The 15,972-nt window shown below is 39.8% G+C and overlaps 2 protein-coding genes across 5 annotated transcripts in view; one reads left to right on the plus strand and one right to left on the minus strand.

The window, feature by feature from the left end:
• Positions 1-15,972, minus strand: part of LOC119789924 (low-density lipoprotein receptor-related protein 8-like) — a 179,767-nt gene that overhangs the window by 144,108 nt on the left and 19,687 nt on the right. The gene's annotated exons all lie outside the window — the stretch shown is intronic.
• On the plus strand, positions 1,714-5,332 carry LOC119789925. 2 transcript variants are annotated; one of them, XM_038295125.1, is made up of 3 exons: positions 1,714-2,360; positions 2,829-2,902; positions 2,985-3,255. In XM_038295125.1, the coding sequence occupies exons 1-3, from the start codon at positions 1,742-1,744 to the stop codon at positions 3,132-3,134; spliced, it is 843 nt and encodes a 280-aa protein (XP_038151053.1). In that variant the 5' UTR covers positions 1,714-1,741; the 3' UTR covers positions 3,135-3,255. The 2 variants fall into 2 exon arrangements, with proteins under 2 accessions (XP_038151053.1, XP_038151054.1); XM_038295126.1 differs by lacking the exons at positions 2,829-2,902; positions 2,985-3,255 and adding an exon at positions 4,489-5,332.

Consider the following 15,972-nt stretch of genomic DNA (forward strand, 5'->3'; position numbering starts at 1 on the left):
AGCTCAAGAGGAAAACCTGAGAAAAGAAAAGGAAAAGTTAGACCTGGAAACAGAGTTGGCAGCAACTAACGCAAAACTTAATGTATTAAAAATAAATTCAGTTGCTAGTTCTAAACAATCTGATGGGATGAACTCTTATTTTGAAAGAGCCCAAGGAAAGCACACGCCCCTGCTAAATCCTCTCGCTGATGAGTTTGTTCTGAAAGAAAAAGAAAAGTCTTCATCCAACTTCCCTGTTGTCAGACTTAAACAAGGAGAGAGACAACTTCAAATGGATCAGATGAGAGTTAAAGTTGATTCTTCAACTCAAGCAACAGAGCAGACGCAACTTCAATCTCCTCCTTTGACTGAGAACTGTCAGAATGATATTGTAAACATCATGCAAAGACAAAATGACATTGCAGCCTTACTAGTAAAACAAAACTTATCGTCTGTTCTCCCATCCAGAAACATCCCTGTGTTTGATGGGGACCCCCTACAGTACAGATCATTTATGAATGCCTTTGAGAATGGAGTGGAGGCTAAAACTGACAACTGCAGCGACTGTTTGCACTTCCTAGAGCAGTTCACCAGGGGGCAGCCTAAAGATCTCGTGCATAGTTGTCAACACTTAGCTTCTGAGGAAGGTTATTCCAAAGCCAAATATCTTCTTGAAGAACATTTTGGAAATGAAAATAAAATAACTTCTGCGTATATGGAGAAGATTATGAGTTGGACACCAATAAAAGGGGATGATGTGAAAAGTCTACAATCATTCTCTCTTTTTCTTCAAGGTTGTTCAAATCTGACACAACAAATTGTTTACATGAAGGAGTTGGATTTACCTTCAAATATGAGAACAATTGTCCTGAAACTTCCATATAAACTGAGGGAAAAATGGAGAGTTACTGCTTATGAGCTACAGGAGCAAACTGGTCACCGAGCATTGTTTACTGATCTGGTTGCTTTCATAACAAAGGAAGTAAAAGTAGCATCAGATCCAGTGTTTGGCAATATCCAAGACCCACCAACAGGGAACAACTCCAAAGTTCCAAGTTACAGCAAGCAAAGAAAAAAGGGAAGCAGTTTTGCCACTAATGTCAGCACAATTCCAGAAGCCAGAACTCACTCAACTGAAAACAGGACCAAGTCTACTGTTCTTCACAGCTGCTTGTTTTGTTTACAAAGAAATCATCTACTGGAAAACTGTGTGCAGTTTAAAGCTAAAATGCATAGGGACAAGTTGACTTTCATTAAACAAAAGGGGATTTGTTTCGGTTGTCTGAAAGTTGGTCACACAAGCAAAGACTGCAGGAGTCGTTTGGATTGCAATGTGTGTCACCAAAAGCATCCAGGGGTTCTTCACATAGAGCAAAAGGAGCCAGGAGCCTCTTCAGAACAAATCCAACAGACAACAAGGTCTCATGTCAACTTCTCAACTGCAACCACCCAGACGTGTGGGCATATTGGGGCTGGTCATGATGATAATGCTGTTTTTTCTATTGTTGCAGTTAAAGTTAAAAGTCAAAAGAGCAACAAAGTTGTGCAAACTTATGCATTTCTTGATCCAGGAAGTTCAGGTACGTTCTGTACAGAAACTCTGGCAAAAAGTCTGAACTTAAAGGGCAAAAGAACAAATATTATGCTGAGAACAATGAGTCAAAATAAGATTGTTAATGTACAAATTTTGTCTGGTTTAGAAATCTCTGAATTGGAAACAAATGATTTCATAGAGCTACCAGATGTTTTGACTCAAAGTACCATGCCAGTTTCTACATTGAATATTCCCCAGCAAAAGGACATTGATCAGTGGCCTCATCTTAAACCTGTTAAGCTTCATAGCATCAATGCAGATGTGGAACTACTGATAGGAACTGATGCTTCAAATGTTTTAGAGCCCTGGGAGGTGATCAACAGTGTAGATGGTGGGCCTTATGCTGTAAAAACTAAAGTTGGCTGGGTCATAAATGGTCCCCTGCACACTAGAAGCCACAGCAAAAATAGAAATGTCTGCACTGCTGTGACAGCCAACAGGATCTCTGTTGAGCATCTTGAAGAAATGCTGATCAAACAGTACAATCATGATTTTAACGAAAGATCATCAGAGGAGAAAACTGAAATGTCTAGAGAGGATTTGCATTTCATGAACATTGTCAATAACTCTACAAAACTTATTAAAGGTCATTATAATATTGACTTACCTTTCAGGAGTGAAAGCCCCTGCTTTCCAAATAACATCTGTGTTGCAGAGCAGCGCCTCCAGAGCCTCAGAAGGAGATTTGAAAAGGATGCTGAGTACAAGGAGGAATACACTGCATGTGTAAACAACATGCTGCAGCAAGGACATGCTGAGGCTGTACCAGCAGAGGACCTACAGAAAGGTAATGGACAACTGTGGTACATTCCTCATCATGGAGTGCATCATCCCACAAAAGGAAAGTTGAGAGTTGTATTTGATTGTGGATCAACCTACAAAGGAGCATCACTGAACAGTCAGCTTTTACAAGGACCTGACCTCACAAACTCTCTGGTTGGAGTTCTCATTAGATTTAGAAAAGAGCCTGTTGCACTAATGGCTGACATTAATGCCATGTTTCACCAAGTTTATGTCTCTGAAAAACACGTCAACTTCCTCCGTTTCCTGTGGTGGCATCATGGTGACACATCAAAACCTGCACAGGAGTTCAGGATGTTGGTTCATTTGTTTGGAGCAGTGTCTTCACCCAGCTGTGCAAATTATGCTCTGCAAAGAACTGCTGATGATAACGCACAACAGTTTCCAGCTGAAGTGGTTGATACAATCAAAAATAACTTTTATGTGGATGACTGTTTAAAATCTGTTCCCACAGAAGAAGATGCAATTCACATGGTGAAGAGGCTGACGGACCTCTGCTCTAAGGGAGGATTCGTGCTCTCAAAATGGGTAAGCAACAGTCGCACAGTGCTCATGTCCATTCCAGAGGAAAGGAGAGCAAAAGAAATTAAGAATCTGGATTTGGACACAGATGAACTTCCGGTCGAGAGAGTACTGGGTTTACAGTGGAGCATCGAAACAGATGAGTTCAAGTTCAGAACCTCTGTGCAGGACCGCCCACAGACCAGAAGGGGCATTTTGTCTGTGGTTAGTTCACTATATGATCCCTTGGGAATCCTAGCTCCCTTCAGTATGCCAGCTAAACTGCTGCTACAAGAACTTTGTCGACAAAACTTGAAGTGGGATGAAGTTATTCCCCATTCTCTTTGTAGGAAGTGGCTCGACTGGCTGGAGGACCTCCAGCTGATCTCCAGTTTTAAGGTGGATCGTTGCATCAAACCAAGCTGCATCAGGAAACCAGACAAAGGACAACTTCATCATTTCTCTGACGCAAGTCAAGACGGCTATGGAACAGTGTCATATTTAAAACTGGAAAAGAATAACATCTCACATGTTGCTTTCATTCTAGGAAAAGCAAGAGTTGCTCCTATGAAGCAAACAACAATCCCCAGGTTGGAACTGACCGCTGCTGTTCTTGCTGTCCGAGTCAATAAACTGCTGCAAAAGGAGCTGCAAATACAATTGGAAAAACCTGTTTTCTGGACTGATAGTACAACAGTACTAAAATATATCTCCAGTGAAACCAGAAGATTTCACACCTTTGTTGCAAACAGGATCTCTGTCATCCGAGAAGCAACAGATGTGAATCAGTGGAGATATGTTTCCTCCAAGGAAAATCCTGCAGATGATGCATCCAGAGGCATGAGAGCTGAGGAGTTCATTAAATGCAGGAGATGGATAAATGGGCCTGAATTTCTCCACAGATCAGAAGAGGAATGGCCTAAACTGGATGTGGATCACCATGCAATTCCTGCAGATGACCCAGAGGTCAAAAGGGACCTAGCCGTGAGTGTTCTTGTAAAGGAGTCACAAAATCCTACAAGCTATCTGATTCATTATTTTTCATCTTGGACAAAGCTTAAAACCTCTGTTGCCTGGTTTTTAAAGCTGAAAAACATTCTGATGCTGTTGCAACAGAAAAGGAAGGAGTTTGCTGCTGCAGACCTAAATAAAAATGAACCAGAAAAGCAAAACAAAGCCCTAGACAAGCAGATAGACAGATTCAAGACCACTCTGAAGAAAGAAAATCTGACTCCTGAAGACTTGGCCAAGGCAGAACTAGCCATTATTCAGTTTGCACAACAACAGAAATTTACAACTGAACTGGCTTTAATCACCAGTGGCCTTAAAGCAGTCTCTAAGAGAAGTTCTTTATACAAACTCGACCCAGTATTGGATGCTGGAGTCCTCAGAGTGGGTGGCAGGTTGAATAAATCAGCCATGCCTGTCGAAACAAAGCATCCTGCAATTTTGACAAAGGATATGCATGTGTCTACACTGATTTTACGCCATATTCATCAACAGTTGGGACATGCAGGAAGAGCTCATATGCTGTCAAGATTAAGACAAAAATACTGGATAATAAATGCTAATTCAGCTGCCAGAAAAATCATTTCTCACTGTGTTGTTTGCAGGTGTAACAGAGGAAAGTTTATTGAACAAAAGATGGCAGATCTGCCAGAAGAAAGAGTCCTGCCAGCCACCGCTCCTTTTACAAATGTTGGAGTGGATTACTTTGGTCCTGTAAGTGTTAAAAGAGGACGAAGCCTCCTGAAAAGGTATGGAGTTCTGTTCACTTGTTTCACCAGCCGTGCAGTGCATCTGGAAATGGCCTACACCCTCGATACAGATTCCTGTATAAATGCAGTCCGCAGGTTCATCTGTAGAAGAGGCCCAGTTTCCACCATCAGATCTGACAATGCCACAAATTTTGTTGGTGCAAATCGAGAGCTGAAAGAGAGTTTAGCTGAACTGAATCATGCTAAAATTCAAAATGCTTTTGTGCAGGATGGAATTAAATGGAACTTTAACATCCCAGCAGCCTCTCACCAAGGTGGAGTTTGGGAACGTCTGATTCGTTCCATAAGAAGTATTTTGGTTTCAGTTCTTAAAGAGCAAGTTTTGGATGATGAAGGGCTTCAAACTATTTTTTGTGAAGTTGAAGCCATATTAAACGACAGACCCATCACTAAAGTTTCCGATGACTCAAATGATCTTGAGGCACTAACACCCAACCATTTGTTGTTGTTAAAAACCAAACCAGTTTTGCCACCAGGATTGTTCAATCAAAAGGATCTTTTTGTCAGGAAAAGGTGGAAACAGGTGCAATACATGGCAGAGCTGTTCTGGAAAAGATGGCTTTCTGAGTACTTACCTCTGATGCAGGAAAGACAAAAATGGACAAGAACTAAACGATGTCTCACTCCTGGAGATGTTGTCTTAATTGCAGACTCTACAGCTCCAAGAGGAACATGGATGATGGCCAAGGTCCTGAGCGTAAACCAGGATGTAAAGGCTTGGTGCGCTCTGTGCGATTACAAACAAAGACCAGCGTTCTCGAAAGACCCGTGACCAAACTTGTTTTGCTACTGGAAGCATCAACCTGAAGAATTAAGGACATGTTTGAGGGAATAGCTCCTTTTTCTTCATTTGTAATTGTGACAGTATTCACAATTAGGGGCCGGAGTGTTGGAGCTATTTATTCTTTATTTCTTTATTTATTTGAATTGTGTTAATTCCTAAACTTATATATTTTTTGTATTATTTACAGACTTAATTTATAGGTTAATTGTTGCATTTTTGTGCATCTATTTTTTGTTGTTTTATTATTTTTCTTTATTTTATGTAAAACAGGAAGAAATGTGGGCGGTCCACTTTCTATAATTGTAGGAGCCTGGTAAGGACCAGCAGGCATTTGGGTTAGGGGCCTATGGGTTTTTACCAGTGCAAGAGAGGTAACAGGGCAAGGAAAGTTTGAACTCTGTAATGTGACAAAATATAGGAAATAAATCAACTAAACATCTACAAGTTTGGACTTCCACTTCTTTTGCCTGCGTCAAGAAAACGTGACCCCAGTGCCTATAGTGGCTTATTGGAACTTAATTGGATGTTTGGTTTGACAAACAATTGCCACTACAATCAAAATGATCAACTTTTATCCGCAGGCTAACAGCTCCAGGACCAGAAACTGATAAAAGCCTTGATACACAGTGATCAGCTCAGCTGCACTGCTTGTTATGAGACCTCTCAGAATTACTGTTGTCAACAGTTCATTTCCAGTGAGGGTCGATGTGTTCCTAGTTATACTAATGGTGTAGACCTGTGGTCATATGGACTGATATGATGGCTCTGGCAGCCTACATGCAAAGTTTCCACACACTAATGAGTCACGACCAGCAGGGCTCAGTCCCTAAAACAAAGGAGATCGGCGTGTCAGAGCCATTGTTTCATCATTCCAGTCAGCTACCATAAGTGCCGCTCCCCATTACTGCAGCTAAACCCCAGACTGGAACAATCCCGTGTGTAGTAGTGAGGTGAGTGTGCGCCCCGAGAACAAACACATCGAAATAAAGTGAGACTAACAGTCACGGTCGACTGAAGCCAACATCCCTGGAACTGTCAGCAATGATTCACAAACTAGCCTGTTGAGTCATGTACAACTGACTGGCACTTTCTGATAAAATGAGTCACAAGCTGTGTTCACTGTTAGAAGTGGTTTCATCATTTTCACGCCAAATTTTTTCTTTAATTATTACAGTTTTCTGATAAAATGAACTGGCCTGTAGCTACAATTACAGACTTTCAAACCCAATACGGGTTGGATTGGATGAAAGATGCTTCTAAAGGAGGAAGACTATTTTAGCCATTATTAGTGTCAGTGTCTATGTACAGTGTCATGTACATAGACATTAAAATATAAGGTATCAGGATTATAGATGCCTTGAAGCTGAAGTCACTGTCTTTCAAATCTAGCCACGGCCATATTGAGTACCTGCTCTGGTCCTCTGCATAAAACATGCCACCCGTATGGTTTGTGTGACAATAAAAAAGGTGACAGATATATATTTGTTTTTAACGCTGACCAAAAGAGAATGAACGCCATAAGAGATGTCTGTCAGCGATCAGAAAGGCTGACTGGACTGCAATTAGTTGTCTGTGTTGTGCATTTCTAATCAGGTTAGTTTCACAAGTCAGGAGAGCTTTCTTAGGCTGCTAACTGTAAATAATGTGTGGTACAAATGTTTTCCCCACAAAATGAAATGATGAGATTACTCTGATAAGACACCTTGTAAAAGAAGTGTATTTAATATTAGAGTCTGAAGATTTTCAACAGACATTATATTCATGCTTAGCTGTTTGCATGTATAAACCATCAAGATCAGAAGAACGCGACTTACCATCACTTATACATACGAATATTTTCTTGTTTTTCAGAAGCCAATTTTAAAGATCAACAACTAAGCCAGCAGTGAAGATGGGATAAGCATCTGTGCTTTATAAGCTTTCAGGCTTAGGGGGTGTGTCTTCATGACACACACACATATGTGTATGTATATATATATATATATATATATATATATATATATATACATACATTTTTTTTTAGGGGGCAAGAAGACAACACTTTGATATGAGGATACAAACAAACTGAACCAAAACAACACAACAATATCAGTGGTTTTCTGTGTATGAATGTGTATGTGCCTTTGAGAATATATAAGAGCAAAAAACTGATCACAGAGATGATTAGTTTATAGATAAATGAACAATGGCCTATCCATTTTGCTCAGCCCTAAGACAGAGTACACAAATTTACTTTGACTTATCCTCCTTCTAACTTCTCTCCATCATTGATCATGCTGGATTTTGAAATGATGACATCATTAAAAAATCCTTAACATCCTGCTGTTTACTACAGTAAAAAGTTAAAAACTGTTTGAAGGAGCAACATCATCATTAAGTCGGTAAATTCACTGCCTGTTACAAACATCAGAAATTAATGATCGTTCAAAATAGAACGAACGATTCTTTAAAGTGATTATTTCATCTTCCTACTGTAAATGTGATTGTTTGAATATAGACCTGGGAATCGAGTCAATCTTTACAAAAAGTTCAGTTCATTAATAGAACCCATAATTTTGACTGAGCAGTTCAATATTCTCCAACCAGTGAAAAAAAAAAAACTAAAACATTTTAGCCAGTCATCAATTCTCTGACACTTCAGAGGCTATTTTAGCAGAGGTGATAAAACTATAAGCATAGACTTTCAAGCAGAGCCAGACTAATCAATCTTTAAACCTTCTTTCATTTGTTTAGTCATCTTCTTTTTTAAATAATTCAAAAACTATAAAGCTCAGAATATATCATTCCATGTAGAAACCAGCAGGTCCGGGTAAAAAAAATCGATTCAATCGATTTTGGATCGATTCCTTTACATTTTTGTAAAATCGATGTGTAGGGAATGAGATCGATTTAGTTTTACAGTGATGCACGTTCACATTCAAACGAGCAGGCGTGTGCAAATGCCAACCCAAGTAACACACCACTCAGCAAGCTGTCCCAAATGAAGTCTGATGTCTGGAACCATTTTGGATTTAATACAGCTAAAGATAATGTGCTGGAAATGTGACATTAAGGTGACCTCCCACTACACTGATGATGAGTTGCACCTCGCATCTCGTGCTACAGACCACCAGGATCACTTAAAGCCAGACAGCTGCAAATACAACCAATAGGTTGACTGAAGACGTTAACAAATGGGGGTTGACCAGCAAACACTCTCTAGTTGATGCAGACAACGCTGCAAATCTGGTTTTTGCAGCGAAGATAATGCAGCTCATGCATGTCTGCTTGTTCGTGTGAGGCTTCACTTTTTCATTTTTCAAAAACAAGTTTGCACTTTTGAGGCAGTTTTGTTAACATCTCAAGTTTATACGGTCTGATTTACAAGTTTGCACTATTTTTGCACGCCACATATCACTTTACTTGGATTTTCGCTTTATTTGGATTTAGTTTTTACATATGCATAGATATACGTACAGATATATATACAGAAGAGCTATATGTGTATATATTTTATCTCTTTTTATTCTTTATTTTTTTATCTTTATTATATTGTATAGTTGGATGTGTGTATATATCATATAAAACTGTAAATGGAGCGTGTAACAAAAGTAATTTCCCTCTGGGATTATCAAAGTATTTCTGATTCTGATTCTGATTGCACTTTGTGTTTAATATGACAGGAAAAAATAAAATACATGAGTATTTTGAAACATAGTTGAACAACTTTCATTACAAAACAGATTGAATCAAAATTAATTGACTTAGAACTGTATGAATCAAAATAGAATCGACTCAGGACTTTGGCGAAAACACACAGCTCTAGAAACCAGACGAGCTGCAACTGTTCTTCTGAAAAATCGCCAGTGTTATGCAGGTTTTTTCATTTCAACAGTACTTTCAATATTTCATAAAGAATCATCAAATCCATCCTGGAAAAATTCTCATCCATTGATCCTTGGAAATCTCCTTTTTTTTCTTTAATGTGTTAAGAAATAAAACATCAATTGTAGAAGAGTGGAATACAAAGCCAATGTGGGCAAAAAGCTAAGTGATTTTCACTTGTCACATTAATCCCTCTCCCTCCATGTAAGTTTGTGTGTCTCAAACACACTAATCTGAGATAATAGCTCAGTTGGAGCGGCAGACTTCTTAATGAGCACTTAGGGCAAGCAGAGAGAAATACAAACATGTCCAGCAAACAGACACAGCCACATATTGACACACATGTAGGAACATTTTATCAGGCCTACAACATATGAGAACAACAAGCAGATGCAACAGTTAGGGCTTTCTGTGTATATTTAATTCTCTTTTACTAAAGCAGTTTTACTGCAAAGTTTTCAGGCACAAGACAGTTGCTTTGTACTGCTGTGTAGTTTCCCTCTTTTTCTGTTGTAATTTTGGCAGTTTGGTATGAGAAATTTCCATTTGTGGACCCATGAGTCCAGACCGACATCCTACGCGCATTTAGCTGTGTAATATTTGAAATTTAAAACGTTGTGGGAATGTTTCAAAATGCATTTCGATTACGATGAGGTGAAAGCTTCTATTTCCACATTATGAAATATAAATATGTAACTAGAGTGGGCCCATCCATCTGAGGTTTCCCCATTTTATACAGATGAAAACTCAGGGAAATTCAGCATTGCTAAAAAGCCTGTTTGCATGTAGAAAAACATCATTTGAATATGTTTTTTGATGGATTTTGATGGATACAGCGAGCATAGGTCTTCTAGTAACTGAATAAGGTGGCACTCGAAACTCATTCCCTGCCGTTGTCATCTGGTTGTTCTATTACTGCTGTGGCCTGTTCAATCTTTCTGGCTGAACAGCCTGTTGTGACATAAGTTCTAAAGAAGGGGAAATTTCTGTTTTAATGTTTTATTAAAGGAATTCAGCAAATGACATTGAAGAAAAACCTACAGTGACTTAGGGCTGCAAATTAGAGGATGACCCATATGCCCCATTTATACTGCCCCTCTGAAACCGATCCGTGCAGAGTTCAGACCGAGATTGGATCAGTTAACCATGCCGAGCTTGGTTCTTATGACCTTTTACATTACGCTAGCATGGTTCCTCGCCTCCTATTGGCGGTCCATGACACTACAGCTCCCAAGGCAGGAATTACGCAAAAATGGCGGCATCCATAACAATCAGGAACTTATGTGCCTAGATAGTGTCCTCATTCTTTCCTCAGCAGAAGTGCATTTACTTCCTGTGGAGGATGAGGAGAGCCCCCCTGACCCCATTCATCCTCACCATTTTCTACAGAAGCACCATAGAGAGCGTTCTGACCAGCTGTGTCACTGTGTGGTGTGGAGGCTGCAGCGCCTCAGACTGGAAGAAGGTGATAAGAGTGGTGAGAACAGCAGAGAAGATCATCAGGGTCCTCTATCCTGCATAAAAGACATTTCATCTCAGCATTGCGTGTCCAGAGCCCGTAACATTATAAATGACCCCTCACACCCCCACCATAACTGAAGAGGCTTCGCAGCATTCCATGCAGGTCTAGCAGATTCCAAAACAGTTTCTTCGCCACTGCCATCAGACTGCAGAATATTGTATAAAATGAGGTTACGGAAAAAAAAAATTTTTTAAACTTTAACTCATATACAGTCGTATGTTTACATTTATCACTACTTTAAAAAAAGAAAATATCTTAAGAGGTGTACTGAACGTACAATGAGGCTAAAACTCGGACCAATCGAAAAGTTCTTGTGAGACTGGAGAATCAGACCGAAAAGGGAAAAAATAAAAAAATCGCACAGTGTAAGCCCAGCTTAAGCATACAAACAAGGGAAAGAAACACAAAAGTTAAACTAACACACAGAGCAAAGTTGCAACAAATACAAAACTCACTGCAAACATAAATGATGCTGAAGCACATGCAAAGGAAAATACTGCAAGTCAAAAGAACAACTACAGGTTTCGAAAAGCTACAAACTAGCGCTGTGTATAATTTTTCCAGACCACTAGAGGGAGATAATCATAAGCTCATACACTATATTGCCAAAAGTATTTGCTCACCCATCCAAATTATTGGAATCAGGTGTTCCAATCACTTCCATGGCCACAGGTGTATAAATTCAAGCACCTAGGCATGCAGACTGTTTTTACAAACATTTGTGAAAGAATGGGTCGCTCTCAGGAGCTCAGTGAATTCCAGCGTGGAACTGTGATAGGATGCCACCTGTGCAACAAATCCAGTCGTGAAATTTCCTCGCTCCTAAATATTCCACAGTCAACTGTCAGCTGTATTATAAGAAAATGGAAGTGTTTGGGAACGACAGCAACTCAGCCACGAAGTGGTAGGCCACGTAAACTGACGGAGCGGGGTCAGCGGATGCTGACGCGCATAGTGCGAAGAGGTCGCCAACTTTCTGCAGAGTCAATCACTACAGACCTCCAAACTTCATGTGGCCTTCAGATTAGCTCAAGAACAGTGCGCAGAGAGCTTCATGGAATGGGTTTCCATGGTCGAGCAGCTGCATCCAAGCCATACATCACCAAGTGCAATGCAAAGCGTCGGATGCGGTGGTGTAAAGCACGCCGCCACTGGACTCTAGAGCAGTGGAGACGCGTTCTCTGGAGTGACGAATCGCGCTTCTCCATCTGGCAATCTGATGGACGGGTCTGGGTTTGGCGGTTGCCAGGAGAACGGTACTTGTCTGACTGCATTGTGCCAAGTGTAAAGTTTGGTGGAGGGGGGATTATGGTGTGGGGTTGTTTTTCAGGAGCTGGGCTTGGCCCCTTAGTTCCAGTGAAAGGAACTCTGAATGCTTCAGCATACCAAGACATTTTGGACAATTCCATGCTCCCAACTTTGTGGGAACAGTTTGGACTTGGCCCCTTCCTCTTCCAACATGACTGTGCACCAGTGCACAAAGCAAGGTCCATAAAGACATGGATGACAGAGTCTGGTGTGGATGAACTTGACTGGCCTGCACAGAGTCCTGACCTCAACCCGATAGAACACCTTTGGGATGAATTAGAGCGGAGACTGAGAGCCAGGCCTTCTCGTCCAACATCAGTGTGCGACCCCACAAATGCGCTTCTGGAAGAATGGTCAAAAATTCCCATAAACACACTCCTAAACCTTGTGGACAGCCTTCCCAGAAGAGTTGAAGCTGTTCTAGCTGCAAAGGGTGGACCGACGTCATATTGAACCCTATGGATTAGGAACGGGATGTCACTTAAGCTCATATGTGAGTCAAGGCAGGTGAGCAAATACTTTTGGCAATATAGTGTATGTGACCTTACACTGCTATGAATTAAAATCTTTGGACCAGACTTTTAACACAAACATAAATGCTCGCCCAAAATACATTTAGTAGAAAGAAAGAAAGTTTTCCTCTGAATCTTTTAAGGCACTTAATCTCTCTGAGCATCCTATTTATCTCTTTACTAATCCCCATATCAGCTGGTGATCATCTTCCCCTACTTGTCTGCAGCCCTTATGTTATCCTGAGTGTGTTTGTAGCTTTTCTAAGCTCGCACTTGTAATTTCTAATTGTAAATTTTTACACTACATATTTTTTTCATTTGCAGCAAGATTTGCATTTTTGGCGCGTTTGCACTTTACTGATCTCTATTTTTTTGTGATTGCAGTGTTTTGTCTTTGCAGCATTTTTTCCATTACATGTGTTTAGTGTTTGCAGTACTTTTTGCATTTGCTGCAAATGTATGTATTTGTAATGTGTTTGCACCGCTCAGCCACCATAGAAAAAGCTGTAGGGTTAAGCTCCAGTGACCAGAGGCAAAAAAAAAGAAATTTAAAATTTAAGTAATGGCAATATCTTTAAAAATAAAGAAAGATTGATAAGGAACAACAAAAAAGTTTAAAATGTGCAATCAAAACAAACTGACCCAAAATAATCAGAGAGATAAAGGTACAGATCTTTCCACTTCATGCACACTCCTCAACAGCCAGGGAAATTTTAAAGAAACTTACATATAAAAACAACATCTCTTATTCACCCTGTTAAAGCTATTTCCTTTCCCATTTTTCAATAATTTACCTCCATTTAGTCTAATCCCACTGTATTTCTGCTTGCCACTCTCTGCTGCACCCTACTGCGAGTGTTTTTACTGCATGCACATTCATTCACACATGTTTAGGATATTTTAAAGGAAGCCAAATATTTCTTTTATTTTCTTTCTACTAATCTAATCCTACATCTTAAAAGTCTACTATTCAGCCTCATTCTGAAGTCCCTAATGACTACACAGCAACAAATTACCATCGGAAGCCATTTCATTAGTAAATATAGTCCCCAACTGTGCTTTTCTGAGTAAAAATATAGAGAAAAAAAGGCATAAAGCTCAGAAGTTTGTCTGGAATTTCTCCATTAGTGTGATTAAAGTAAAGCCCTAACGCTGCTCTTGTTTCCTCTATGAGGAAATAAAAAGTAGCGCTGTTGTAATAAGTAAGGCCAGAAAAGAACAAATATACTGCGGATTGTAAAGGGATCAAGTTCCTCGAACAAGATATCTTAAGTTAAATTACCATTCATTTTGAATATGATGCCAAGTAAAAAGCGAACAATCTTTTTTTTTATGTTCAACAGAGAAATGGATGACCTTACTTTGCATGGCTACAGTCTTTAAAGCCAAGAAAAAAATGATTGTACATGAATCACAGTTAAACAACTTTAAAGGAAAGGTCTGGTCACATTCAGAATACAAACTTCAAGTATGAAAATATTACATACTTTTCAATAAATGATAAGTGTTTTTAATTAAGAGTAATTTTCATTTGACTTTGCTTTACTGGAGGCATCCATGTTTGTCAAAGAACACTACTGCCATCTACCGGTTTGTGACGTCACTGTGAGGTATCGGCTATCGAGCAAGTCCCAGTGCTGTATCTGGTGTTTGTCACAATGCACTATTATCCATGATAGCGACGACCAGTGCACTTTGCAAAGCAGAGAGTGATGGATTAATTACATGTTTTTCTCTGGACAGAAGTTTGATGGCAAATCCTCCCTCTTTAATTTGGCAATCCAACGACAAACCCGTCCGCAGAGGATCATGAATCGGAAAGGTGAAATAATTTTTCAACATTATATTAGAACATCCAACTGCCATGCACATGGGCATTGTCAGTTGAAATATAGCTCTCGCAAATTTCAATTATTGTTGATTGCAGATATGTCTAGTAGTTCCCATTGATTTTGCTTGTAAAGCGAGGAGAATGGCGCTAGGCTTACGCTCACGCACCGTGACGTCACTGCTGGAAGATGTCAGGAGTGAGGTGTTACTATAATTGGGTAAAAATGGCCGCTCCAAGACCCATTTTTTTTTTACTAATTAACACTAAATTCCTTAAATCACCAGGAACATATTCATTTTAGGTATAAATAATGACCCATTGGTTATTCCTTGCTGACCGGACTCTTCCTTTAAGTCTTTAGTTATTAAGTCTTTCTTTTCATAAGTACAGATGCATTAATAAATGCACCTGTACTTTAATGAGCTGAACAATACCTGCATGTTTGAACAGCATAAATAAACACTGCCAAAGGGTCTGGAGATACGTTTATATAAACAAAACCTTAAATGTGCTGCTTGACCTTCCACTGCTGCTCTAAGGCTGAACCAATACACAAGCAATCTCTGTCATAAAGAAATAAAACCAGAGCACTGGGTATCTAGATGAAAGCTTGTTGCTTGAATAGTGAGCCTGCAAATGAAGAGGTTGTACAAATGTATTAAAAAGAGCAAACTGAGAAGAAAGGCGCACAGTTTGGTGCCGACACTGCAGCCCACAGGAAAACAAAGAAAAGACTTTGAGCTCAGCGTGGTTGTGTGAAAATGCATCCCCTTCAGGTGGAGTTGTTAAATTCATGAAGTGGAGGATAAAGATCTTCATCACATCCAAGCATGAGAAGAAAGGAAAGGGGGACAAGTTACTCTTTGAAGGTGGAGGAGATGGATGGTAAGTAGATATCCTTCTATGATTGGGATGAGGATTAAACAATCTCTCTCAGTCAGTATTTGGCACATATCTGACTTCAGGAGTCCTGGGGAAAATGTAGGTGCTCAGCTTTTCTTCTACCAAAACAAACACACACAAAAAAAATTACTTTGCTTACTAATTTAACTAACAATGTGAAGAGAAGTCCGTCTTCTAGTTTAGAAAAGCTTCTGTTTCTCTGTTTGCAGGCATGAACCAGTTTCTGACATTAGGCTGGGGAAATGTTATTCAAAGTTTATTTATCATTCCTATTAGGGGTGTAAATCACAATCATCATGGCGATTCGATTCAGTATCGATTTCCTGACCCAACGATTTGATTATTTTCGATACTCAAGAATACATCATCTTCTTTTTCCTCCACCACGTCTGTCTTGCCTACCTCTTCTTTCACCTCCACTATCTCTGCCATGTCTGCCTTGTCTACTGTTTACGCGACATTGTGTGTGCATGCGGAAAGAAGGTAGTGGCTAAAGGAAGCGAGGTAGAAGGGCAAAATAGGTTTAGCGCCACCGCAGCACAGGAGTCAGAATTACGTCCAAGAGAAATTGGATAAAAATAGACCGGAGTAAAAA

The sequence above is a fragment of the Cyprinodon tularosa genome, unplaced genomic scaffold, assembly GCF_016077235.1.
Source record: "Cyprinodon tularosa strain WSP-4 unplaced genomic scaffold, ASM1607723v1 ctg350, whole genome shotgun sequence".
NCBI lineage: Eukaryota > Metazoa > Chordata > Actinopteri > Cyprinodontiformes > Cyprinodontidae > Cyprinodon > Cyprinodon tularosa.